Below are 27,776 nucleotides of genomic sequence, written 5' to 3' on the forward strand. Positions count from 1 at the left end.
CTCCCCTGCCGCGTCCCCTCGCTCGGCTCGGCGGGCGCCATGTTGGCTTGAGCCGAAGATGACAGGGGGCGGCTGCGGGCGAGCATCGCGCTGAAGGAGCGGCACCTCCGGCTCGCAGCGCGGCTCTCGGGGGGCGGCCGGAGCCGCCGGCGGACGAGGCGGGGGAGGGAGGGAGGGCGGGCTGAGGAGGCGGCGGCGGCGATGCGAGCGGAGAGCTGAGGCTGCGGGAGGCGGCCGCCGTCGAACGCCCCCCGGCCCCCTCCGAGCGCCGCGGGGGAGGGCTCTCCCCTCGGAGCGCCCTCCCTCCCTCCCTCCCTTCCCTGCCCGGCCCGCGTCCCCGCCGGGCGCTCTTGGATGCCGCACACCGCCTAGGGGGGGCCGCAGCCCGGCGTCCTCCCCAGCGGCCCCGGGCCCACCCCGGCCCTCCCGCCTCCCTGCCCCGCCGCCCGGGGCAGGAGCCAGGTCCTGCCTGCGCGGCCGGGTCGCCTGCGCCGACTGAGGAGGTGACTTGGACGCACTATTATCCCGTGTGAATCATCCCGTCGTCATTTGTCGAGGCTGGGAGAGAAGGCAGAGGGCGAGAAGGGGGGAAAAAGCCCGCACGCAGCTCATGTGGCGGTGTAGTCCTGCTGCCTGGTCTACCTGGCACCGCCGGTGCTGCCGCTGACAGGGATCTGCTGCCATCTCTGGTCTCCCGCTGGCTCCTCCGGTCCAGCCCGGCACCGCTGCCCCTGGATATTCCTGCTCCTCAGCCGGCCGCCTTTCCCACTGCTTATCGGGCACCTCTCTCGCGTAGGGGCCGTGGAAGCTGCTGCCTCCGATACTGACCCCGGTTTTGCATCTTGAAGATCTCCGGCGGGCTGCTCTTGGTGCTGCTGCCTTTTTTTTTTTTTTTTTTTTTTTCCTAAAGTTGATTTAAAGCCATTTAGGGTAACATCAAAATGTCCAGCAGCGTTCCAGCTGATATGGTGAGTGTTGTACTGCTTATTTAATAGTTATATGATAGAATAACGTTTATTTCAGGCTGGTTTTGACAGAGAACAAGGAAATAAGGGGCGTGGGAAGAAAAAAAAGGTCTTGGTTACATATTTAAGGAACATAAAGTTCCCACTTAATTACCGTCCCCCTCCCGCTCCAGATGCTGGTTCTGCTTCGCTTTTTGGTGATGGAGTGGGAGATCTGCAGCGTCGCCTCCCGTGTAGCGAGGGAAGGGGGATGCCAGGCTCCCTTACCTATGGCTTCAGTCAGTACCTGAGTGATCACGCTCGGGTCGTGCAGCACTGCTCTTCAGCTCCGTCGAGCATTTTTGTGGGGGGAGATAAATACGAAGCAGTGTATTCGGGATTAATTGCTCGACCCATTTCTTTCTTTTTTTTTTCTCCCCTTTTGTTTCTTTCTAAACCTCTTAAACTTGGCTTGTGTCTTGACAACGCTTTGTCTTCCGATGTTGATGGGAAGTTAATCTCTTCACTTGCTGCCGGCTCAAGAGCGAGAGAGAAATTTTCATGCGCTTTATTTTCATGGCGAGATCCTTTGTGCACTAGCTGCAATCTGGACATTTTTCAAGGGCACTCCTAGTACTTCTTATGGCGGACTATACTTCAGCTTGTATTGGATACTCGGCTCGGTACATTTAAATCAGGAAGGTACAGCAGATCATGAGGAGCTAGGGTGAATCAGGTCTGCTAGGTAATCTTCCGTTCAGCACGACTTTCTCCATCTGTATGTATTTCCATAAATCAGGATATATTTTCGTAAGTCACTTAATTGGAAAAAAAACACCCACGAACTTGTAGCTGCAGTTTGGTATGTTAATTCTTTATTCTTACAGCACAATATTTTCACATATCTCCACATGGCTTTTCATATTTGAAAGGTACTGTTTTCTCCTCCCCAAAAGCAGAGGACTTGTCTATGCTTTTGGGTTTTTTTTTTAAATCTCAGGATGAAGTTCTGTTTTGTGGGTACAGCCTGCCCCGGCAGTGAGAACAATCAAACCGAGTAGCCCTTGTTTAAGCCATTGATGTACAGTTAATTGGGATATGTATGGCCACTGGGCTGTTGAAATAATGGTATCTGTTTAGTTGCTTGCTTTCTGTATTTCCTTCCCAGCTTTTGTACAGCAGTCACAATGAGTGAATTTTGACCCCAAAAAAAGCAGAAACAGTAAGTTACAGAGGATGATCAAACAGCAAGTTACAAGCTTACAGTTTTTCCTTTTCTTCCCCCCGCCTTTCTCAAATACTATAAATAATTTTTGCCTCCCCTGGATGAAAAGAGTGATGAAAGGATTTAAACTCCGAGGCAATAAGCTCCCCAGCTATCAGTTTGCACGTATTTCTTTTTAGTGTCTCTCTCTGTCTGGTTGCTAGAGCCTTTTGAACGCTCTTCTCTCCTGCACGTGGCTGTCTAGCGTTATGTCACAGAAATCCTCGCCTGGCCCGTGCAGGATTAGGTACAAATCTTTCAGTGCTGCTTTTTAAGTTGCCTGGAGGAGTCCCTTGACTGTGACATGAAACACACTCCTCCTCCCTGTCACCCTGGGCTGAGCTGCCACCTCCGTGCTCCTCCTGGGCCCTGCCTGCCCGCCTGGGAGTCCCGCTGCTGCCACTAGCCTTGTAACGCTTGACATTTTCTGCAAAGTTTTAGGATTTTAAGATAGGCAAAATACAATTTTTTTTTTCTATGAAAACTGTTTCCTTGTGTTACAGTGTAATGAGAATACCACTGCTGGGGGTAGCTGGGCCTAGTGCTGCTCTGTTTATTCAAATCAGGAAGAAGCTTGTTATACATAGTGATGTTTAAATACTGAGTCATTACAAAAACATTTGAATGAAGATGTTACCAATGTTGGTAGAATTTAACTAAATAAATAGATATTTCCTGGCCTGTCATGGGATCATTTTTCTCTTAATTTCTGCATTATTAGATGCAGTTTCTCTCTGAAAGTTTGAAGTGTGCTGTAGAAATTACAGTTATTAATTACAACTAAAAATATTACTTTATGAAAAGATTGCTTGAAAACTCATTTTTGGTCTCCATTTGTCGCCATCCTCCATATTTGAAAGGAGTTTGTTCAGGAAGGAAAATGGGATTGCCATTCCTTGGCTATTTGAAGAGGAGCCCTTACCAGGCTGTCACCATGTTTATATATGTTTTTATTTAGTGTAGGATTTTGCAGTTTGCATTTCTCTTACACACCCACTGTGTAATTTGCATTTGCAAAAAATTGATTTCCCATTTCTGTAGGAGCTGGCAGCAGTGTGATGGAGTGTCATTTTATGAAGACTCCATTATACTTAGTAAATCTGCTGTGAATTACATAAGTAGTATAATAATAATGTTTGAAACTGTTTATGTCAGATTCACGAACTAACCTGCTCATAATAATAATAATAATATTATAATTGCTGCTTCTTAAAAATGTGTTAATTTTTCTTCCTGTCCCACCTTTGAGAATGATCTGCTATACATAAATTAATAGTAAATGATCTGATTTCCAGTAAGCTTTGGATTTCTGAGTAGACATAATTTGACCCAGTCTCCTGTTCTCTGACACTGAGTTGACTTGTTTCCAGAACTACTGCAGTTTTTACCAGCTAACCATTTCAACATCACTTCCTAAATAATTAACACAGTACTTTATCATTTGCATTCCACTAATAAATTGGATAGTGACACACCACATTCCCGGTGTTGTAAGTTTGTGGTGCATTATTCCTTAGCAATGTTTCCTTATTGCTTAGCATTATTCCTTAAGCAATGGCTTAAAACTCCACTCCTGGGATGAAACCTGCTAATACTGACTTCTCTACCTGAGTAGTTTCATTGACTTTGTGTGGACTGGATGTGTCTGGGGCAGTTCTTGAGGACTGAACTGCATCTAGAGCCTAATTTTGCTCAATTTTTCACATATGCACTGATGACTGTAGTGGCAGCAGGGCATCTCTGATTTTTTTCAGTATTTTAGTCAAGTAATTTATCAGTTTTACCTTTTGGTAGCAGTTAGAGTTTGACTGTGAATAACAGAGCTGTTTGTAAGTTGTATTTCTTTTGTAATGATAAATAGACATGCAGTAGTTTATGGACTTGTGAAATTAATCACCCTGTCTTTTTGAGTGGACGAAATGAAAATGGTTTGATATTTATTGAAACACTCTCGCTGACAATTTTAAAGCAAGTTATGAAAAACGTATGCTCAGTCAAGAAGTTCTTACTCAATTGAATAATCCCCTTTATTTTAGTGGAGTTATCAGAATCTGGGAAGCTTCCTTTCTGTATTCTGTGTGCCTGTGATACTTCTTTTGACAGTTAGAATTCTTCAGGGATTTTAGGAGTCCACAGAAAGCTGTCTGCATGACTAAAAAGTTTTAACAGTGTCCACTGTTTCCTGTAGTCCGTGTGTTTTATGTCGGTATGAAAAGGCTCTGCCAGCACTTTCTTTCTGGGCAGTTCTTTGCATGCCCTCTAGGAGATCCAATTCTTTTTCTGTCTGAGCAGTAACAGAGGGTGATGCTTCTGGCTCATGGTGGGTTTTTTATTGTTGGTTTGTTGGGTTTTTCTGCATTTGGTAAACAGAAAAGTGTTGGAATCTGCCAAACAATTAAAGGTTTTAATTTTAATGTGCACAGCTCTTCAATCCATATGCTGTACTTAAGAGATGTAGGTGGTATGGGAGAGATTATTTTTAAGAAAACTGAATGTTTGGTGCGAGACATTTGCAGACATAGAAGAGCATGGAGTGTATGGTCTAAAATGCTTATATGTGGTCGATACTAAAAGGGGACAGTAAGTGGAAGAAGAATAACAAATAGAAACCCTGGTCATTTCACTCCTTGTTAGAGTTAATATCGTTAGTGGAAATCTGTATGTGCATCTTCTTCTTTAGGAAATTTAATATAGAATGTTGATGAATAGTTGAACATATATAAGGACTTAATTTCTAATGCATATTAATGGAGGCTGACAATGGAAAAGGATGGACAGAAACTGATGCTACATCGGTAAGGGAGTTTTGGCATCCAAGAATAAGGTTCAGTTATGAGAGACTTAAAGGAGTAGTTGGTTGTATGGCAGCTGAGTTTCGTTGTCCATCATTCAGTTTGAAAAATTAAATAATTTAAGAATAATAGGTGTAGTAGCATTATAATACACTTGGAACATAGAAAATAATTTGTTCACTATCGTGCTTTAATGAACAAAATGTGAGAAGTCCTGCATCTCTGCTCTTCTGTTTTATCTGCTTTTCCTTTTGCCTTCAGTGGATCCTTTTTGTGGTTTTGAAAATTATTGAATTCCTAGTAGCCTATGTGCATAACAGGCCTAAGTTGGTCCCTTATGTTTTTTGCAGCAATTGAAGTATGATTATTTCTCTGTATTTTTGTATCCCCCACATGTTGAAAGTTCTAATTCATTACATTCTGTAAAAAAAAATAGCTAATTGAGTTTTTCTGTATGGGTATCTTTTCCTTTCCTCTTTTGATTTTTTTCGCACCACAATTGTTTGCTGATTATAACAGAAATTAGTGGCCTATCTTTTGCCATTCTCAATGTTTGTTTTGGTTTTGTTTTTCTCCTCTTGGAGAAGGAATTGGAGGTGGGATCTGTGTTAGCAAGAAGAGCTTGGAGAAGCTTCTTTCTCACTCCTTTTGTATTGAGCCAATATGTAAGCCAGTTGAGCCTTTGTAGCATATTGCAGTGCTTCTTCTAATGAAATGAAGAGTCTTTCTCTGTTATTTGAAGCAGTGGCCAGGGATCAACTTACTAAAGCTCATCCTCGGTGTGTATATATTTGGGTATACTCCAAAATTATTTGTATTTATCATTTCTCCCACCCACCTATTTTTTTTTGTTTCACAGATTAAAAATGTATCTAACAACCAAAAAGAAACATCTTAGCAACCACTGACATTTTTAGGTATGACACTGTAGGAGAAACTCTGTAACATAGTAATACATCTGACATATTCTGAAACAATGGGAAACAATGTTTGCATGACCGTCATCTCGTTTTCTTTGAGGTGAGCAGCTGTGACCTGTGGTTGGATTGATCCTTACTCTGGGCTGTGGTGCAGCTCTGTACTACAGATAGAAGTGTAGGCTGATGATATAAACTCTTCCTTCCTTCCTGCCACCCACCCTTGTTGTTGTCATTACCTGATCTGATTTCTTTCTGCTTTTGTTGTCTAACTTCATGAAATACTGGGGGGAATATATGCTGAAGGAGATTTAACTCCTCCCACATTGGGAATGCTGGGAAGTAGCTGCTGGGAGGTTCCAGCAGGACTGAGAGGTGAAAGACAAATGCTGAGTATATGTGAGTGTAGGAAAACAATCATATCTACAGCAGGAATGCTCAATTCTGCACGTTAAAGAACTAGCAGACATCATCTGGTAACTGGACAGTCAGGGCCTGAATGGGAACATGTTGTATCTCTCAGATGTGGAATTAGGGACATTGTCAGGTATCTGTGGTCAGTGTGTCACCGAGGGGCTTGTGACTGCTTTGTGCTTATCTAAACCTGAACTTTTGATCATTCGAAGCCCAGATCTCACTTCCTTGCTTTGGCTTAAGGCTGCAGTAGGAACTCAGGCTGCCTGAATGTGGTCCTTGCAACAGTCTTGGTAAGAAATATTTTCATAATTCTATGAACAAAAGGACTAAAGGCACGCTTTACTACTTTTTTAGTTGTGAGTTCCTCCTAGGTGTAACTTTTGTGAATATTGAAAGCCATGGCCATGGTATTTGCAATCAGTGGGATTTACTTGTTTTATACTTCTGGTCAGTCAGCTTTGTTACTCAGTAAAACTCAGAATATAAACTTTTGGAGATGTCTCTGTACCTGCTTATGTAATAGTGAGCAGAATGGAGACCTCGGTTCTGACTCAGCCTGCGAGTGCTACACTAGGTTGCAGGAATCCAGAAATAACTGGAATGTGACTAATCATTCTTGTGGTTTTATGTAAAAGAGATAATTCAGCTTATTTTCAGTCTGTCCCGAGTACAGTATTGGATCCACTAGGTTGGTAATTTCTTATTCTGAATATGGTGAAGACATTGCTGCTCATGAGTATTCTTTTTCACATTGAGTCTGTTTTTGCAGCAATTCATTGAGCCTACTAAAGCAGCAAGCCTTTCCTGACACAATTTTGCATGGGTAAACTTTAGCTCATTGTAATTATTAAAGGAATATGCTTGAGTGTGTTGTTTTCATTTTAAAAACATTGGAAAATGAGCAGCATGTCAATGCACTTCAATATCTGAAAAGAAATTTGAAGTGGGAGAAAAGTTGCTCTAAAGGCTTTTTAACAATGTAAATAAATTATTTAGGAGGTCTGTTTGGTTTTGAGAGCCATACTTAAAAAAAAAAGTTAAGACCTCCTTATTTGTAGGTTTTCTGAGCCTGAGAAGTATAGTTCTGCAGAAATACTTAAATGTTGCAGCTGACAGCTCTTATATATTTGTGGAAATTTGGTGTATTTTGTGGTCACTAACTGGGATTGTGTTTAGCTCCTTGACAGGGGATAAATTTATTTCTGCTTGTGAAGGCCTGCTCTCAATTTGTAGTAAGACTCCACATGTACGGTAAAATGTGATTTAAAAAAATAATGTGTATTTTCCACAGATAGAAACTTTGTGTAAAATGAAGATTTGGCAGATTGTACAACTCTGACACTGCCATCAGCGTCTTGGAGTTTTTTCCTTACTTTGTGTAAAGAAATTTGAAAATAGCTTGCCAGTGACAGGATTACATTTGTGGGTTTGTTTTGGTTTGGCTGCTTACTTAAAATTATTTGAGAGATTCAGTTTAGAGTTAAATGGAAGGCTTGTGGCAGAGTTTAGCTGAGACTTTATTCCATGAGACTGTTGTTATGGAGACAGAAGCAAGCAAGAAACTCCTTGAGTTTTATGTATCCCATAGAAATTGGCCAAGTAAAACCAGAGATTCTGTCTGGGAGTTTGGTAGGTTTGTTTTACTACTACCTAACAAGAAATCTGTGCCTTAGTGGGATGGAGGTACCCAAATGATACTTGATGTTCACACAAGGAATACAAACTGGAATTGTTTGTGTTGGTGTCTACCTGCTGTGATGGTTTTAGTCTCTCTCAGGGCTGGTATGATTTATGACAAGGGCTTGGACCACTGCTGAGGAACAAAGATGGTCTTGTCCTGGGGTGCTCTTTAGCTGCAGCTGAAGGTCTGGATTTTATTTATTTATTTTTTTTTAGTGGTCGTGAGTTTTTCTGTAAGCTCTTCTGTGTTCTTCACTATGCAATATTAACTGTTTTATGTTGCATAAGAAATTATTTCCAGCACTTGATAAAAGTGGGATATCAATTTCAAAATGAACAGAAGGAAGCTATGTGTGTTCTTCTTTGAGACTGAACAGTGTATTTTATCTCAAAAAGAACAGTACTTCACAGCCATATACTGTAGCATTGGTTGGTGTCTCCTCAGCAAAATTGTGATGTTGTAATGCTCTGTGGTTTGGCAGAGATCCACATCACCATAATCTGTTTCTGATACTTAATATGTGCTCTAGATGGTACTACCTAATCTGTCCCCAGAATCTGACATATGTTTTTAATATAGAGAAATAATGGAATAGTGATAAAATAGTGAAGTGCACTGCTAGTCAAAAATCTTTCATAGCTAAGATTGTAAATTCAGGATTCTCTTCTTGAAAGTAGATTAATGCCAATGTATATGTGAATGTTTGTGGTATATACTAGCAAGTCTCAGAAAACTTACTATCAATTACATTACTATAAAACAGTTCTTCTAAAATAGTATTTCTTTTCAGTATTTCTTTGAAGATTAAATATATGCAAGAGTTTTTAGGCATGCTTACCTTTTATATGCTGTAAGAGAGCAACTAGAAGCCTTTGTGTGCTTTTAAAGCCTGGAATACTTGGTTGCAGTATTTTCTTTTATTTATAGGATTCTTATTTTTATGAGTAGTAGCACCAAAATAAAGTTAATTTTTGAAACAGTGCTTGGTTGTTGTATTTGGTACACAACACATTACTTAGGGCATATTACATATGAACATTTATGCAATTTTGCCTGTGAATTTATTTTTAATCTGTGCATCATAACAGTTGTGTGGGGTGACAGTGAAAGCTTAGCTCTCACTTCTGAATCCAGGTTATTGACCTGTGATGCAAACAAATTCTATTGCAAGTTTTAGTGATTTATGCTTTGCATACTTGTATAGGTATTTTTGGGCAATAAACCCCAAACTTGCAAAAACCTTTATTAAAATATTTTACATGTGAGGAATAAATCCACATTTGCTAAGTCCACATGATTTGGTAGTAATGTTAACATGAAGTCCCAACACAAAATGAGTAACTTCCACTACCCATATTACAGCACGTAAGTGCTGTTTGACATGAATATTCAAAGGTTTTGTACCAAGATGTGCTGTAATGTGTATGCTTCATGCTCCAAGAAAAGGTGTTTTAGAGACTACCTTTATAATTTAAAGTCATGTTAAGTATTTTTTGTAAGGTCAGCGTTATGCAAGTTCATTTCAATCTCAAGAAAGTAGGAAGGGAAGCTTTTATCTCAAAGAAAAGATTATGCTAGTGGGTATTTCTAGTGTTCTAGACATAAGACTGAGATTTTTGAGTGCAATAGGTGAGGTGTGGCACCAAGACAACAATTTGTTACTGAGATATTTGACTCTGTTTTGAGGATCTCATTTTCATAACTAATGACAAGATAGCTAGGAGCTCTTAATAAAGAGAAACTGTAACTGGGTTTGATTTCTGTCTGCTTACTGCATCTGGCCAGTATATTTCTGGATAAATCAGGATTTCATGTAAGTCTGCGAATGGCTTTTTTAATTTTTTTTCAAATGACATATGTTTGAAATTATTTGGAGGTTCAAAGTAGCCATCATAGTGGGTGGAATGATTGGTAAACTGTGAACGAGATTGTGATGAGGGCTCTGGTGAAAGTGGCAGCAGGTATTTGCAAAGTTGTTTTTGCAATTAAAAATTAAAATTTAATGAAAAGTTAATTTTAATTTGGAGAGGATCACTTTTGAGTTGTTTCTCCTGAGTAGGAAGAGAGAAGGTGGTTCAAAGGATAGCCAGGAAAATCCCTATGGAGGGCTGCAAAGCAGTTGCTCAATACTTCTTGTTCCAGCATTCTCATGCACTTGATGATCCCAGCATATGTGCTCCTTGCACTTAACTGCAGGAGTAAGGAGTGGAAAGTTTTTAAGGGCAAACTTTTGGTGGGGGTGGACTCCAGAAGTGCAGCTGTAACTGTCCCTGAATTAACTACAAGGACTGAAATATCCCTCTGCAAAGAGCCTGGCATTTTTAAGCTTAGATTGTCTTTCAGTACAGATTTTGTGGCTTTCAATTTTATCTTGTGTGTTCAGCTGCTGTGAGTGCAGTGTATGTACCATAGTGCTGTGTCATACATGGAAACCCCGTATTGGGGGAACTCCCTCGTCTTGCTAAATTAAGTGCAACTGGTCCTAAATATCTGACTGTTCAACAATATTTATCCATCCTTGGTGTAAATGCTTAATTGTGTCTCTTCTTCCAGGATCTTGTGCTTTTGCCCCTCTCCTTATTCAGCACGTCCTCATTGTTCAGGTTCGATGTCTTATCTTCCTACACTGTTCAAAATTTTCTTGGAAGATAAGATTTATCTTCAGCCTTCCAGTGATACTAGCCTTCTTAAAAAGCACTTAATAAAAATGCGTCTATTTTTTTGGGAAGTAGGTTCTTATTTATCAAAAATGGTGGAAATGTTGTGGAAATGTAGTTTCACTCAAATATACTCTTATGCTAGATAACTCTGCAGCAGAGCTGCAGGGAATAAAATCTTACAGTTTGAATTGGAGTGAGTCAAACAAAATTCAAACAAGATCAAGACTTTCTTGTGATTTTTTTGTGGTTTATTTTTTTAAATGACATTTCTTATTTTAGTCAAATTCTGTTGAAATTTCTCAAGCCAGCTTTGCTCTGGTGCATCTTCTGTGCCTGTCAGTCTCGCTTCTCGCTTCTTCAGCGTACGACTTTATCAGCATTTCAGTTAAGCCAACGTGCTCTGTGCTCATATGAAAGGTTTATTTCAAAAGACTTGTGGACAGCAAGTTAATTAAAATCAGGCAAAAGACAATGAAATATTTACACATTAAGAAATGCTCCCAAGAACATTTGGAGAACGGTTGTAAATGTATTTGTTAATGAGTTGTAAAAAGCAAGTTTTGAGGCTAATGCATATGGGGAAGCTGGTTTTTAGGGTTGTGTTAGTATTTCTTTCCACTCTTACTATTTGAGAATCATGTGATTTTATTGATGTGTTTTTGTTGATCTTTCAAAAAAGTAGTAATTCTGAGCTCTTGATTGTCAAATATTGACTTAATATATCTGTCAGTTTTCGTGTTCCTACTTTTTAAATAGCTTTCCCTCAGTTTAAATCTGGAACAATCTCAGGAGAAGAAAAAAAATCCAGAGTAGTTCCCAGTGTTCAAGGACATGGGGATTTAGTTTTATTCTTAAATGATCTCCTTTAAATTCTGTATTAATTTTTTTTTCAGGAAATGAAAAGTAGGAAAGACAGCTTGCCCTAAGCATAGAGCACAGAATGATTATCAGTCAGTGCCTTTATCTCCAAATGTGCTGCTTGGTAAGTTTCAAAGTCAGCTTTAAAAAAGCCCACAACCAACAGACAAGCACCAAAGTGAATAATTCAGTGTGCTGAGTAGTGCCAGATAAGGCAGAGTGTAGGTAAATAGTTTGCTGCCTTTCATACTTGATTCTGCTCCTGCATGTCTGTCCTGACTTTGATGCTTAAATAAGTGTCCTAGGTTATGAATTTTATTATAAATAAACTTGTGGTTTGGAGGTGATTTTGTTCCCCATTATTGTTCTCTTCAGGAAAGAAAAAAAAAGAAACTTCTTGTTTTATCTTGTAATTCTTAACATATAGAAATAAGACCATTTGAAGTACAGTTTTGAAGTTGTTTTTTCTTTTCTTTGACTAGGTGTTGTTTTGCAGGAAACAGAAGATAGAGAACTATACTTGAATGAACACAGCATTTTCTGCTGTGTTTTGTATCACATCATTGTTTTGCTTGTAAAATCACATTGTAGCATGTTCCAAAAAATGGGATCCAGTTTTTAGGAAGACCCATAGCTCTTTGTTGTAGCAGTTTAAAATTTTCTCTGCAGAAATCACTTACTCAAAATCCATAGTATAGTATGGATTTTGAGTAAGTAGTCTTGTATTTTTGTCTTGTGTTTAACTTTTGGATAAAGCCAGCAGTTATTTTGTGGGGCTGTGTTGGAAGCTGTATTGGCTAACCCCCCAGAGTGTCTGTGGAGCTATTGGAATAGAGAGGAGAAGTCTTTTGAATTGTTTCAAAGTAGTTCTTGCTGGGTGGCTGGATAAGATGGCATTCACTTGTCAGTGCAGGCATTCTGGAGTAGTGTAGCAGTTTGTAGGATGGGTGGTGGTAGCAGCTGAAAGGAGTTAAAGGGAAAGACAAATTGTGATTACACAACTGTGTAGTGATAAAGGTACAGACACTGAACATATCAGTGTCAAAGCCATCAGGCTTATTTATGGACAGTAATTTGCTGTACAAGCACAATGGGCTGCAAGAAACAGTGAAGGAGTTATAATGAATTTCTCTTACCATGCATAGGTTGTACTTGGAGTGATTAAATTCCATTTAATTAAGCTATTAGTGTGTCAAATGATAACAGGTTTCTGATGAAGAACACCCTTGCTGTTCCTCTGCCTTCCAGACACAAACATATCCAAATCCATCACTTTAATATTTGTATTTTCAGTATTGCTGCTGAGTGGAGATAGAAAAGCAGTGTGTGTTACTTTGCTGGATGGAAAAACTGTTGAGAAGTGTCCATGTAAACATTATCTCACCTTTTGGCAAAAGTAAATCTTACCTTACCAAATACAGGCTTTACAGCAATAAAGCTTCAAGCACATGACATCTGGTGCCAGTGTGCACATGCCAGCATTCCAGGATGGCCAAAAAGGGCAGGCAGCAATGGTGGCACATGAGCTGCAGGAGACCCATGCCCGGCAGGAGATGCAGCTGCTCTGGACAAAGGGAATATTTCTCAACCCCTGGAAATAGCACTAGATGTATATCTTTAGGTAATTCTTTTGAGTTGTTGGGGCTTTGTAAAACCTCATTTCCCATCCTTTTATACTGGTTTTTGGTAGGTTGGCTTTTCCTAGCTTAAATTAATTAAATCTTGTTTAAAAATCTTGAAGTGGTTCAATTTGCAGGTAATCACAGTTCTACCAGCTTTGTTATTTCCTACAGAAAATTCTCACATCTACGGACGCGAACACTCCAAAAGAAAGAAACTTTTCTGGGTTTCAAAATACATTGCTGTCATTTGAGTGTAGCAGATCTTCTCCTAACTACAGCAGTATTGAAACATTGTACAGCTGATTGTGGTGGTGAAGTAGGTACAGTGTGGCTGCAGATCCTTGCTAAGCATGATCCCATCCAGCTGTTGGATACAACCTGTTAAAAAGGAAAAAAAGGAGTTTTATACATGTTATCACAGTAAATTTAAAAGTAATCTAAGTTACCAAATAAATAAAAATTGGGTTAATTTAATTTGGGCTAATTCTGAAAAAAATTAAAGGGCATTATCCATTCTCATCATAATCTGTTGTATAAAGTTGGACTTGAATGGTCTGTCCTAAAAATCACAGCAGAGATGTGGTGTGCTTTTGCTTCGGTGTGTAATGAAACCTGTGGAACACAAGAGAAAGATCACTGCCTATACCAATGCTATGATGCTTTAATAACTGAACTTTTTATAATGGAATCTTGGAAAGAAAGATATGGATTGGTTTGGGGGTTTTTGTATTAGATTAAAAGAAAGAGGCTTACTGCTTGAAGCTTGACAGGTCTCTCTTGACATTTGGCCTGAAATGTTTGCAAGATATTTCATATCCTCAGAGCAGAAATGAATATGAGTGGGTTGAAAAATTATGCTTACATAATTAAATAATGAGGATTCTTTGGCATTATGTAAGATATAAATGCAGGGAGGTTTGTTATCATTGCCCTAGGAATTCAATGCAATTTCTCCAGTTGGATACTGGAGTAATTTCACACTTACATTTTGATGAATATATTTTCCATTTATATTTTGGAGGGCAGCTTTTGGTATGTGTGTACTGCTAAAGATTACCTTACAGAGTGAGTGAAGCCTTTCTGATGTGTTTCATATTAGCACTTCCATCTGAATTTAAGTTTTAAAACATTAGTTTTGTGTATTTGGTGTTTTTTGTTGTGTTTTTGTTGTTGCTGGTTATGGTTTGCTTTTAAAAGTTGATGTAAAAATCTAATGGCTATAAATGAAACCTTTCCAGTATAAAATGTCATGAAATTTATTTTGCTTATACACTTTTTCACGTTTTGAGGAACTTCATGTAGAGGAATCTTTACATGGGTAACTGTGTAAATAGATATATATCCAAATATAGTCTTTATCTATACTATCCAAATATAGTCCTCTGACAAAAGTAAACTCTGTAGTTTTGTTTCTAGCAGACTTCTTTTGCATGGCCAGATTCCATTACTAAGAGGTCAATGAACAATTGGCAAAGAATTTGTAGATCGAGAACCCTAGAAATAATACTTGACCTGAAGAGTCAGATTTTTTTTAAAATAATTTTAAATTACAAAGGAGCAAAGAACTATCAGCCCAGAAATACATTTGTTCAACTCCATCTCTTTTCTCTTGTGGATACATGGGCTGTTACACATACAGCTTCTGTTTGAGGTTGAGTATATAATAAGTGTTGAATGCAGGCAGATTTGTTTAAATGACTTTTTTATTGTTCAAACAAAGCTGAAAATTATCTGTAAGGTAAAGCTGTGACATAGTTCTGTATTTCCACACTTTGGAAAGCATTAAACTGCCAAATCTCCGCACATGTATGTCTATGTTTAATTTTATTTCCTTCTCTGTGAAGATTGATGATGAATAAATTATTTTATGTTTAGGAGTTATGTGTCTGTTAATAGAATGTGCACAGTATTTTATTAAATGTTAGATTTTAGGGTTTAATTTTAATGCGAGGAGAATGTTTCACCCAATGTAACATGTTGGAGAGGTCAGCCTACATAATTCATGTGGGCTCTGGAGTAAGTCGTTTGCACATTTGTGGCATCAGCATGGTATGTATTCAGGGAGAATTGACTGCCCAACCTGTAGAATTTGGTAAGTGTTTGAATTTTGGAAGTCTGATAATTACAGAATCATGGGGTACATTAAGTTGAGAAAGACCTGTAAGGTCAAGTCCAGCTGTCCAGCCAGCGCTGCCAAGCCCCCCCCTAAGCCTTGTCCCTCAGTGCCACATCTACAGGGCTTTTAAATACCTCCAGGGATGGTGACTCCACCACTTATCTGGGCAGCCTGTTCCAGTGCTTGATGGCCCTTTCAGTGAAGAATTTTTTCTTGAAGTCAAATCTAAACCTCTCCTAGTATGTATTCACTTTTCTTTTTCAGGGATGATTAAGTCACTGTAAATGAGCACATTTATTACTTAGACTTGTAAAAACAGAGGTCTTAAACATTAGAATAAAGAATTGCAGTTAAGTAGTTACATTCTGTGTTTTGCTTTCCTTTCAAATTGATGAAGTATGGGGCTGTACTACTTAAGCTTGAGTCCAAACTGAGCTTGTTTTTTCTGGCATTAAATTTGATGATTAAGAGTTCACAGGATTGACAGACATTTATTTGCAAATTTAAGAAAAACCCCTAATTTAAACCAGTGTTTTTTGATAGGATACCTTCATTTTTTTCTGTACCATGTGAAAAGGTTAAGGCTTCGATTTATGAAGGAATAGAAGGGAATGATCTTTGTTATTTGTAAAAAACAAATCTCTTTTTCTCCTGAAATCCTGTGATATAAAACAAAGATGACAGCCCTACTCTTTTCTCTGTGAAAATTGCATGTTGTTGCATGGCATTGCATTCCAGAACACCTGTGTAGAAGACAACTTGGTAGCTGTATGAATGAGGGGAAAATTTTAATTGTTTGTAATTTTTTAAAGCAATGTAATATTTAGATACAAGAAAGTCACCCTAAACTCCTCACTTTCATCAGCACAGATTTTTTTTCTCTGATAACAGAAATGTGGAATAGGATATAGTCTATATACACACATGCACTTCAGTTAAGTGCTAAGTTTTGTTTCATCTGAGAATTATTCTAAGGGTGTTTAAATATTATATCTCAATTATGTTAAAAATAATATTTGGAGACTGAAGCAAAGACCAATTTCATAACCTGTGTCACCATCTGTTAAATACACCAGAAGCTTATTTTTTTTTCTGGATGGGTTTAGCCAGCTGTCCATTTTATAATGTTGCCTGGATGGAGGCGTGCATTTAAGAATAACACAGTAGGCTTTCTGTGAGTTGACAAAAAGCTTTTTTATTTTCATCTGCAACTCCCCTAGCTTGTCTGACACTTCCTTATATTTAGTCTCTGGCTGAGGAATGTATTTGAAACCTTTCCCCTGCTGCACTCCTCTGGTTTGTGCTTTCATCTGCTCCCACTGCGGTCTGGAGCTGCCCTACAGGAGGAGTTGTGCCTTCGCAGCGACCCCTCTGCCAGCCATGTGGATGTCTTTGCTCGCGGCAGCCAAAGTCCACTCTAATCCTATTGACATGCAGCCCACGTGGAGGTCACTTAATCTGTCCGGCGCTCTCCTTGCTCTATCTGACCCTATGAGATGATACAGCTTCTTGTAACTTTATTTTTCTTGACATGAGTGTCTTGGGATGGTCATTTAGACCACTAGAGTTTGCTGAAATCATTCTCTGGTTTTGAGTGTTGTCTTGACAATAAAAAAGGTCTGTTCTGTAATGGTGTCAGGGTGACCTGGCAGATTTTAGTGTTGTTTGTGTACTTGATTATAATTTATATAAGGGATGATCAGACAAGGAAAGAAGTCAGTATTTACAAAAGCCTGGGAAGAAGGTTATTGCAGGTCAGGTAATCATTCTGTTCTGCTGTTCAGTTTGCAGCAAAACAACCTCTATTCAGGAAAAAATAATGAATTGTAGAAAATGGTTTAGAATTAACAACTTTTTGATGACTGCAATTTAGAGTTGGCTTTAAAACATAGTTTTAGTAGTTAACTTTCTGACTTCCACAGGACTTTTGCCTTTTTTAAATTGCAGAATAATGCCTTAGTAAAATTGAGCAGAAGTCAGTTGAAGAAGTTACCTGAGGCAATGCACTGTATTTTCTGATTTGGATTTCCTTGAAATAAATTGTGTGCTGTGTCTGATCACTCAGAGTGGCAAAGCTCCATTCATTGGCTCACTCTGTTCAGTCAGGATGAGACTGCTGTGCTGGGAAAGATGGAGGTCCTAGTTTGTTTATTCTTCATCACTGTGTTAGTTAGATGTGTCCTTAAAAGTATGGAACCTCTCGATGCAATGTTGTTTATGAATACCCCAGTATATTCTTGCCCTATCCAGCTTCAATTTTGATCTTCCCAGAACAGCAGCACTGTTTATGTTCAGCTTGATGGAGGAGCATTTTGCTGTTTCTCCAAACTTTCATAGGCAAATGAAATGAAAACAAGAATTTGTTGCTATTGTATGGGGTACATCTGGACTACTAATCAAGCTATGGTATCAAAATACTTGAAATGCTTGGGGCTTTTTTATGCATGTGTGACTTGGATAAACTGACTTGAGAATTAATTGCATCCAGTCTCTGCTGTTTGTACATGGTTTGCTTTGGCTTAACTTTATTGGCCCAGCTCATCAGAGGCTTATTGTAGGAAGATCAAGGACCTCGAATCTATGCTTTTAAAATCTCCTTTGCCGCAGCCCTTGTCTTCAAAATCTCACTGGAAGCTTTGTAGCTAAAACCAGAGTATATAAGATGATTGCAAGATGGTCCATTTATCTATGTTCCTGGCAAGCACCTCTGGAGATCATCTAGTTCAACCCCCAGCCAAAGCAGGGTCACCTAGTGCAGGTTGTACAGGAACACATTCAGGTGGATTTTGAACATCTCCACGTGAACCAGTAGACAAAACTGTGCTGTAAGCTCTGTTTCTCCCTCTGCCTTCCCATCTAGTCATTATGTCTGTACATGATTAACCACATAATTCTTGCCCTCCACTGGTCTCCACATCCTTATAGTAGGACTTAGTTTGAGGTCCTACTGCTCCAGGAGGAATTAGCCAGTGAGTGATTTGAGGGAGCAGTAATCTACCAGAAATTACCCCAAAGCTTTTCCATAGGTTCAGCTTAAACCCACTGATCTGGTGATAGTAGGTCATTAGATCTGACCCCAGCAAAGAGGAGAGATTGGGAGCATCCCTTTCATTGATAGCCTGTGTTACCTCACGAGAGGTAACAGGAAGTGCACACTCGTAATGAAAAGTCCAGCAAGCTGAATGTTAGAGATCCAAGCCTGCTTACATTTATGTAACCACCACTGTTCTGAGACAATGCCAGTCTCCAAGTCGGATCATAGCAGTGAACATAGCTTAAAGGATTAGTTGCTTGTCAGGCAAAACAGAAGCACTCTTCTGATTTTTTTTTAATCTCATGAACTGAATATATTAATAGTGAAAGGCAGGTGAATACCTAAGTAGTCTTAATTTTAGGTACTTATTGCTATTGTAGACTTCTGGTGGAATTGAATAACCAAGAAGAGAATTTAGGAAATGAACTTTTTTCATTTTAATACCTTTTTGATACAATATTTACTCACTCTCTTCTGATATTCCTGGTGCCATATTCATCAGACATTAATCTCCCAACAGGTTCTGTTTTAGGAGAGGGGGGAGGAAGTAAGTCAGAGGAACAGTGAGGAATCTGCAGCAATAAGTCTGTTGGTCTGAGAGAGGACTTTTAATACATTACAGTTTTAATGAAACTGTAGTGTGCATGGGTGTGAGAAGCATTGAGGGTGTTTGCCTATTCCTGCAAATTTTTTTTTGTTTGTTTGTTTTTTTGTTTTTGTTTTTTTTTTGTTTGTTTTTTGTTTTGTTTAGCCCTTCAGCTATCAGTTGTAGTAGTGAAGTAATAGTATAAAATGTTAAGGTAGACTAGAAGATTACTTTTTTTTTAACTCTTGGAGTCTCATAGAAAATTTGTAAATCAGAGTTTGCTATGCAGACATATAATTCTAGACTGATAATAAATCATTTTCCCAGAACTTACTAGCTGGGCTTAGTGAGCTTACTAGCTTGGCAGCTGAGGCTGCCTGACATGAACTTTGAAGCTCTATTCAGTTTACCAGTGCTTTGATATATGCAATGTGTTTAATACAAATGCTAAATAAAAGTAAGAAAATCTGTATTTATAGATCATTTGAGTCTTAAGATTAGAAGAAACCTCTGCAGGTTTGTAGCCCAAAGTATAGCTAGCTGTGATGGTGCTTCAGAGCAGAGCTAACCTCAGACTTGGATCATGCTGCTTGAGCCTTTTGCATTTGAGTTCTGGCTGTGTCCAAATGTGCTGATTCTGCTGCCTTGTAGGGTCAGAGCTTAACATGCCTTCACTGGGAAGGTTGTCTCTGCATGGGCAGTGGAATTTCCTTTGCTGCAGCTTGCCATCATCGAGATGGTAAAAATGCTCTCAGATACTTTTGCTCTTGGAAACCAAACTACATCAGAATTCCTTTTACTTTAAAGTCTGTATGTGATTGATTTGTCATCTGTAGTGGATAAGGATTTTATCTGTACATAGGAGCTTGAAGATATATCTCTGAAGTTTTACCAAAATAGCCTGTCATTCTGCATTTCTCACTTCATTTAAATGTTTGCCCCCATCTAAAGATGGAATGGTTGTGATTGTGTAGATTTGTATTGAAAATCAAGCTTACCTGAAATACCAACTAAAAAGGCCATCTCAGTTACTTGGGTGGAAGTAGGAAAGAGAAAGTAAATTTATTTTCTTGTGTTAAGAGGGACTTGAAAATAGCAAGATACTTCACTTGAAACTAGATAGCGAAATAGGAACAAAGAAAAGAATTCTTCCTAAATGCTAAACAGGCTTTTGTGTGTGTGAAGCTTTGGAGAGGAGCAGTTGGTCAGATTTTTGTAAGGCAAAAAACAATAAACAAGGAAAAGTTGGTTGTTTTTTTTTTTCAGTTTGTAACAGGGAAAAATGCTTTAAAAGTGTATGCAAAATGTTATGTTCTCCCATCCAATCATCTGGGTCAGAAGTTAACCTTTTGTTCCTTGCACATATAGTAACCTGTATTTTGTTCACTTATATACTTCATTTAATGTGTTGGAGAGGTTTTTTGTTGCTTGCTTGCTTTTGGTTTTGTTTTAAACTTTATTTTAAGCATTCAGGCTACTGAAAGAAACAACCAGAAAAAGGGGGAAAAGAAACCAGCAAATACCTTATTTAATCTGAGTGGTGTCATTGATACTGAAGGATGTGGAAGTTGTGTTTTAAGTTGTTCTCTGAAATGCTTTATTGCATGTGTTTCATAAATTTTTGAAAACAGATATTACAAGAGTTGTCATCTCTGTAATATGTATCCTGGTAGAATTTGGTACTAATTACTGGAAAAAAGGGACATCTGGAGCAGAATATTGCTCTTAGCTTTTGTTATCAGCTAAGAAAGGGGCCTCAGTCAGTGATCTTGTCCCTGTCTGGTCAATCATGTGATGTGTGTTTCACTGTCCTGTGCTTCTCTTGAATGTCCACGCTGTCACTGTACCTTGCTATTTGTACATGACAAACTTTTTCATTTGAGTGTCTGTTCCCCTGGCTTTATTTCTGAAAAGCCCTTCCCTTTTCTGAAGTGATAAAACACAGCATTTTAATCCTGCAGGGCCACTGGGAGCTGTGTCCCTCAGGATAATGCCACATTAGATGTACGGTACCTTCATCTTAGTGCTATCAAGCAGTGTCATCCTTGCAGCAGGCTGTGTAGTATTCTAGGTGGTGTGACCATTTACTGAGTAGTGTTTTTCACTCTGTCACTGCTTGTGTGTGTGTTGCTCTCTCATTCCAGTTCCAGGTGTGAACTCAGTGAAGAAAAGCATGTTTGTAGCATTTGCATATCAAGGGTGTGTGGGTGACTGCTTATACCTGGTAACTCTTTTGATCCTTTCAGATATGGGAAAAAAAATATGTGCCTGTCATTCTAAGAATTGCAATACTGAAAATAAAATTATGACCTAAGAAAATGCCCGAACCACCCATAAAGCTCTGTAAAGAGTTTGGGTAACATTCTAGGAAAGTGATGCTTCTGAATATCTTAATTTTAATGAAAGTGACGCTATGGTATTTTTTTTCCTCTCTTCAAATATGGGCCATGAAGGGAAAAGTTCATGCTGTTTTAATGAATTAAAAAGTTACCTTTTCATAGTCATAGTAGTTAGAGGAAGAAATCATAAAAAAGCACAAAAAATACCTTCAAATCCTAAATTACTTTCTGAACAGATATTTACTCTCTTCAATATGTTTGTCTTTCTAAAGAGATCCAAGGATTGGTATATTAAATGTGCATTTAATTCTCAGTGCCAAGGGAGGATTATGAATAAAATGAGAATAATTTATAAGTAGGTTTGTATACCAACAATGAAAATGTTATGATAAGACATGCTTTTCTTCCCTGGACTTCTTCCTGGCCCGAAAGTCCTGACATCCGTGGCATGGTTGTGGGGGAAAACTGTGTTAATTCAGGTATTCTGTAGACAGACATATGGTAGGAGAAGAAACAGAAGGTTGTTTTTTTTTTTTAATTAGATAATGGTGGAGATCCTGTAGACTGCAGCATCCTACAGTGCCAGCTGGAAACTGTGCCATGCCCCTTGCCAAACTGCTGAAGCTTTCCTTGTCTGAGCTTGCTTTATCAGGGCTTTTTGCAAACTCCACTTGCTCTAAGCACAGAAGTAGTCTGTCCCAAGAATGGGGAAAATGAAGAGAGGAGCTTGTAGGCTGGTTGGTTAAACAGGGAACTCATGGTTGGGTTGTTAAACCAACCCCATGGTTGGGTACAAGCAGACCTGCAGGGCTCTTGTTGTTGGACCAGATTATTTAATATCTTTTATCAGTACCCTGGAGGAGGAGACACTCCTGCCTCGTGAACTCTTGTGAACACCAAACTGCAGGTGCAGTTGACCTGCTGGAGTTGCAGGGCTGCCATGCAGAGGAACCCAGCCAGCCCAGGGAATGGAGCAGCAGGAAATTCAGACAATTCAGCAAGAACAGATGTCTTGCACTCAGGGTGGACTAAGCTCTAGAAGTGATGCATGCTGAGGACTGACTGACTGGGGGCCAGACATGAGCTGCCAGGGCATCTTGGCAGGAGTAAAGGCTGACAGCACCCAGGTGATTCCAGGAGGAGCATAACCTAGGGAATTAGGAGAAGTGAATGCTTACCTTTACTTGGCACTCAGTAGACTCCATGAGGAATACAGTGGCCAGCTTTGAACATTGTTTCCTGTACTGCACTGGAAGAGGAAATGTGTGCAGCGTGTTCAGCAGAGAGGAGTGAGGTGGAGCACTTCTTTGAGGGAGGCTGGGTGAACAGGGCTTCTTCAGCCTGGAGAAAAGCTGGCTTTGGGGAGACCTTACACCAGCCTCCTTGTATCTACAAGAAGCTTGTCTAAAAGCAGAAGCAAATCTTTTTACTAAATTAAGAGAATGAGAGAATGAGTAACAGTGGTAGTAAATGGGTACAAGAAAGGTTTTGAAGTAGGGGATGGGATAGGGAAATACTTGTGGCATAATTTTTTTTTGTTTTACTTTGGCATTCACCTATATAACATTTTTTTCACTCATTCGTAAGCTTGCTTCATGTCCTTAGTGTTAAGGTTTACTTTGAAATTATTTTTGCTTAAATCTAGGTTTAGATAAAATTTAACCCTCCCTACTATATTTATAATATTTCAAATAGAAAACATAAATGATGTAAAGAACACGACTACAGAAATGGAAGAGGAGGTTACAGTTAAGTGATTTACATTAAGATTGAATCTGGAATACTTCCCTCTTATATCCAGATGGTTTGCCATATTTTATTTCTTGAAACCCACCTTGACAGGGATGCTGTCTTTTTGTGATTTGTTCTATATGTAGTTGCTTCTCCTGGAGCCTCTTTAATTTTTTTGTAATTTATTTTTTTAAAATCTCTGGCTTTTTAGTCCTAAAAGGCTGTGAACATATTTAATCACTTCATTGAAGCATCTTAATATATACTTCAGACAATGTCTTCTGTTGTGTTATTACAAGTACTGTATTACTTTCCTGAAAATGGAATTGCAATTTTATCTGCTGTAATTTGCAATTGTTTTTGTCCTGCTAGGAACAACTCAAAAATACTCAAAACTTCTTGTTCCAACTGTGCCCACTCTAGTGCCTGTAAATCCTTGAAAGAAATGTCATCTTCAACTATATCTTATGTCTTTGTCCAGTGTTCATTAGATGATACACTTGTTACTAACCTCTCAATGAGATGTGTGCATATATCTCTCTATTGGCAATAAATTACAGCTGTGGGGTTATAATGGATTTGAGGAAGTCCATCCCTCAGGGATACTGTAACTTTATTTTCTCTTCTTTTTTCTGCAGTATCTTTATTGCTTTAGATGGCTCAAACTCTTTCACTCCAGGCTTTCTTGTGGCAGTTTCAAAACACACTGTCCTTGGTACTTTGCTCAGTTGTGTTTGTCTACCCATCTGTGCTCTGTCTCTCCTTGCTACAGCTTTCCCAAGCACTTCCTTGTTCACAGAGATCCATCTGCTGCCAGGTTTGTGAGAAAGCCTCTAGTCCAGGCTTGTCTTTTGGTCCAGCTAACATCTCTGCCCCTCTGATACATCTTCTACTAGCTTGAGCAGAACTGGGCCTAAAGCTGTTCGCTTTACCTCTCTTCTGGTTACATGAGCAGCATCAGCTTTCTGATCATCACTTGGGCCTGTAATCTGGGTGACATTTTTGAATGGGTGTGATTGAAAGGCCTGAATAAGATCTTCATCTAATGCTTTCAGATTCTTCTTTCATAGCAACTCTAAGTAACTTACATTTTCTTGTCCCTACAGCTTGTATTGTCCAGGTTCTCCTTTTTTTTTTTTTCCAGTTGCTGCAGTATTCTTTTTTCTGACTCATTTTATAAGCTTTCAGAATGATCTGCAAAGATAATACATGTAATGTTTGCATTCTTAATATGCCTATTCACTGTCTCTTTCTTCCCTAGTTCATGAAAAAATAGGTTGCTTATCTTTGTGTTATACACTTCTGTTTGCTGCTGGATTGTTTGTCTCTCACTGGCAGCTGCACGTGCACTTAATGATCCAGTGAGTACATCTTGACCTTTATCCCATAGTGCTCATTCTGTTCAGAAAGAGTATTGTGTATGTCTGTTGCAAAACTAATATTTTCTTCTTTTTTTACCCCTTGAATATCTTTTGCAAATTTCCACAAGGATTTTGATAACACATAGGTGTTATTCTAAGACCACTGAGCGTAATAATAGTCAGCAGTGCTACCTTTGTGGTTTGTCTGTAGAGGTTTTGTAATTTTTGTCAATCTTGAGTTCTAAGGGACAGCTTGTTTATTCTGGTAACAGTTAAGTGTGCTAGACTTGGATTTCTGGGCAATATTGTGACACAGATAAGTAAGGAAAAAGTGGATAGTGTCCATGTTTGTAAGGAGCAAATGAAAATTGTAAGGTGCTTCTCAGTGAGTCCTAGCCAGCAACTACTCACAGCAGTCAGAAAAATGGGACAATAGTAATAAGTACAAGTAGGAATAGGAACAAGTAGGAAAGAGTTTGAAGGCAAAACACAAGCTTACTTTGGATTGTGCTGAGACTGAGCTACCTGCAGATAAAATGAATAGTCACATATGTGACTAAATTAAGGGAAAGTGCTTCAATGTATAGTGTCAAATAAATGTGTGAACACAAATGAGTCGCCTTGTACTGGGTGCAGATAATGACAAAACTGTGCTGAAAGGGGGAAAATTGGGAAAATGAGTAGGAAAATTGATAGGAAGCTGAAGTATTAAAAGAGGTGGAGAGAGGACAGAGCATCCAGGATCACAGCAGATGACTAAGGATTATGCAGTCATCAGAGTGGTTGCTTGCTAGTTTTGTTCACCTTCTGGGAGTCAATTGATTTTTGGCTTGTTGACAAATTCCAGTCAAACAGGAAATGTGATGTAATCCATGTTTTCTAGTGATTTGTACTGTTTTTCCCAAGGAGCAAGAACTAACCCACCTAGAAAAAGTAAAGTTAGTTGTATAGGATGATTCCTGAGGGAAGCTGAATATTATATGGAATGCTTATAGAAAGACTTCCTCAGTGTTAGATACTTACCTGTGTTGTTGTGGATGCTTGGTCTCTTGAATAGCATTTACTTTTTCATCTAGTTGCACCTAGTTCTCTGTGAGCTAGGAAATAAACCTAAGCTACAGACAGCAATGTGGGCCAATGAATTAATTACCAGAAAGCTGTCAGCTAAAATGACATCTGCAAAGGATGACTTGTTGCAAAGCTTCCCTTTAAAATGTAACTCTTCCAGGAAAGACTAAATGTTGTGTTCTGATACAGTTTCCAAGATAACTGTAAACAGCTTAATTTTCTTTGCTTGAGTTAGAAGGTAGCTGTGTCAGATAGCAAACATCAAGGGGTTGGAATGGGCCTTAAAGATGATCCAGTCCCAGCTCCCTGCCATGGGCAGGGACACCTCCCTCCAGACCAGGCTGCTCAAGGCCTTATCCAGCCTGGCCTTGAACACTGCCAGGGTTGGGGCATTCACAGCTTCTCTGGGCAACCTGAGCCAGTGTCTCACCACCCCCACTGTGAAAATTTTTTTCCTAATCTCTAACTTAATTTTTCTGTTTCAGTTTTCATCCATAACTCCTTGTCCTATCAGTTCCTGATGAAGAGTCCCTCTCCACCTTCCCTGTAGGCCCCTTTCAGGTACTGGAAGGTTGCTATGAGGTCTCTCTACACAATCTCCTCCAGGCAGAACAGCCCCAACTTTCCCAGCCTTTCTTCATGAGGGAGTTGCTCCAGGCTCTTATCAACTTAGTGGCTTTCCTCTGGATGTGCTCCAACAGCTCCATGTCCTTCTGTTGGGGACACCAGAACTGTAGGCAGTTCTCCATATGGGGTTTCACAAAAGCACAGTGGAGCACATGGTACACATCACTTGAGCATTACCACTGGGCTGAGTTCCTTTCCATTTGTATTAATACAGTTGTTTCAAGCTTTAAGTTAAATTTTAACAGTTGCTTTTTAAAAAATAAGTGGAAATGTTTGTCCTTTTTCTTTGTTTCTTCAATGTTTTCAGAAGCAATTACTTAATTCCATCCCTCTTTTGGGCATATAGCAAGCCCTATCTTGAGTCAAAACTAGTGTAGAAAATCTCAGTGTCACAGATGTAGGTCTCACTGTGATCAGTGCAGAAGGTTTCAATGGAAAACCTCAGTAAGTGTTGACTATCCCTTTGCTGCTAACATTGAATGTGTTAGTAATGCAGTGAATGTGGGCCTGTTTGTCTCTAAAAATGTTTTTCTGGAAAGATTGGAGTCATATGTACAACCTGCAGTTTTATACAACAAAAATGTTATTGTATTGTTTCTCAAGCAATTAAAATAATTGTGGCTCTTTAAAAGCCCTAGCAACTCTACCCCTTTATTTTACATAGAAGTATCTAATCTCTTAAAAGATATGTATTCCCAAGCACTTAATGCTTTTCTGGAAAGGGAAGCAATCAGTGTTATTTCAAGAAATTAAATATTTGTTCTGTGTTTTGTACTGCTTTCATACTTGAACCATGTGCTAAGGGGAAAACATTTTGGTTAGTAATAGACAGTTTCTATGCTAGAGCACAAAGTGCTTTACGTGTCACACATACAAAAAAAAAAAAAAAGGAGAAGCTACCACAAAAATATACTGAAGTTCTTGAAGTACTGTTGGAAAAACTACTAACTGTTGTCCTTCCTAAAGCACTCTGGATCAGAAGTCCTAAGGTCTTTAAAATCTGTTAATTTTGGAAGCCAATGGGGTTCAGTTCCCTTCTCTGCACATTGAACTGCTGCCTGTGGAAGACTGGTAAAAAAACATGTTCTTCTTTCTCTTATGCTCAAACTAAGAGTATGTACTGAGGGTGGTACTTTTACACCCCTTTCCATAGACATTATGTCTAACCGAAACTATTTCAAGTGTGCACAGGTATGACACAGTTTTAAAAATGGAAATGGAAACCTTTCTCAATTTGAGGCTTATGCTTCTGGCCTGTTGTCATGAACTTATGCTTCCAACTGTTAATCTTGCTGGTTTGCCTATAGGATAATTTTCCCCCATATGTATTTCCTAGTGTTTCTGTCTGCACTCTTTTATGTGCAGGAGACAAATCATATGACAGGCCGTGTGTGGTTTCGGAGAGACAGAAGGGAGTGGAAGGGGGTCCATTTAGCAGCTTGTCACCTTTAATATTTCTCTTTGGTTTTCTTCTTAATGCTTTTCTACAGAGCCGTAACAGCTCTGTAGGAGAATCTGTTTGGCTTCAGCCCGTTGTTAGGAGGCAGCAGAAGCAGCAGCCTGTGGAGCTGCAAGTCAAACTTCAGGTCATCCCCACCTACAAGCACATGGAAATGCTGTGGAGGCCTCACTTGTAACTTCTCCTGTTGAATCAGCGTCAGTCGAACACTCAGCATCCATTCAGAGCTTCGTTTGTTGAGAGAGAGGAAAAAATAATAATTAAGAGTCCTAATGACTTTGTCTCTTGTGGTTTTAATGT

At 39.1% G+C, this 27,776-nt stretch overlaps 1 protein-coding gene across 2 annotated transcripts in view; it reads left to right on the plus strand.

Moving 5' to 3' along the window:
- The first annotated feature begins 2 nt into the window (after window positions 1–2).
- UBL3 (ubiquitin like 3) overlaps window positions 3–27,776 on the plus strand; it is a 55,819-nt gene continuing 28,045 nt past the window's right edge. The window contains exons 1-2 of one of the 2 annotated variants that reach the window (XM_064409097.1): window positions 3–968; window positions 11,569–11,657. In XM_064409097.1, coding sequence (XP_064265167.1) covers window positions 11,616–11,657 — 42 coding nt within the window. In that variant the 5' untranslated portion in view covers window positions 3–968; window positions 11,569–11,615. The remainder of the gene's footprint in view (window positions 969–11,568; window positions 11,658–27,776) is intronic. The other variant, XM_064409098.1, reaches the window with a different exon arrangement.

Source organism: Passer domesticus, chromosome 2 (assembly GCF_036417665.1).
Source record: "Passer domesticus isolate bPasDom1 chromosome 2, bPasDom1.hap1, whole genome shotgun sequence".
NCBI classification, from domain to species: Eukaryota; Metazoa; Chordata; class Aves; order Passeriformes; family Passeridae; genus Passer; species Passer domesticus.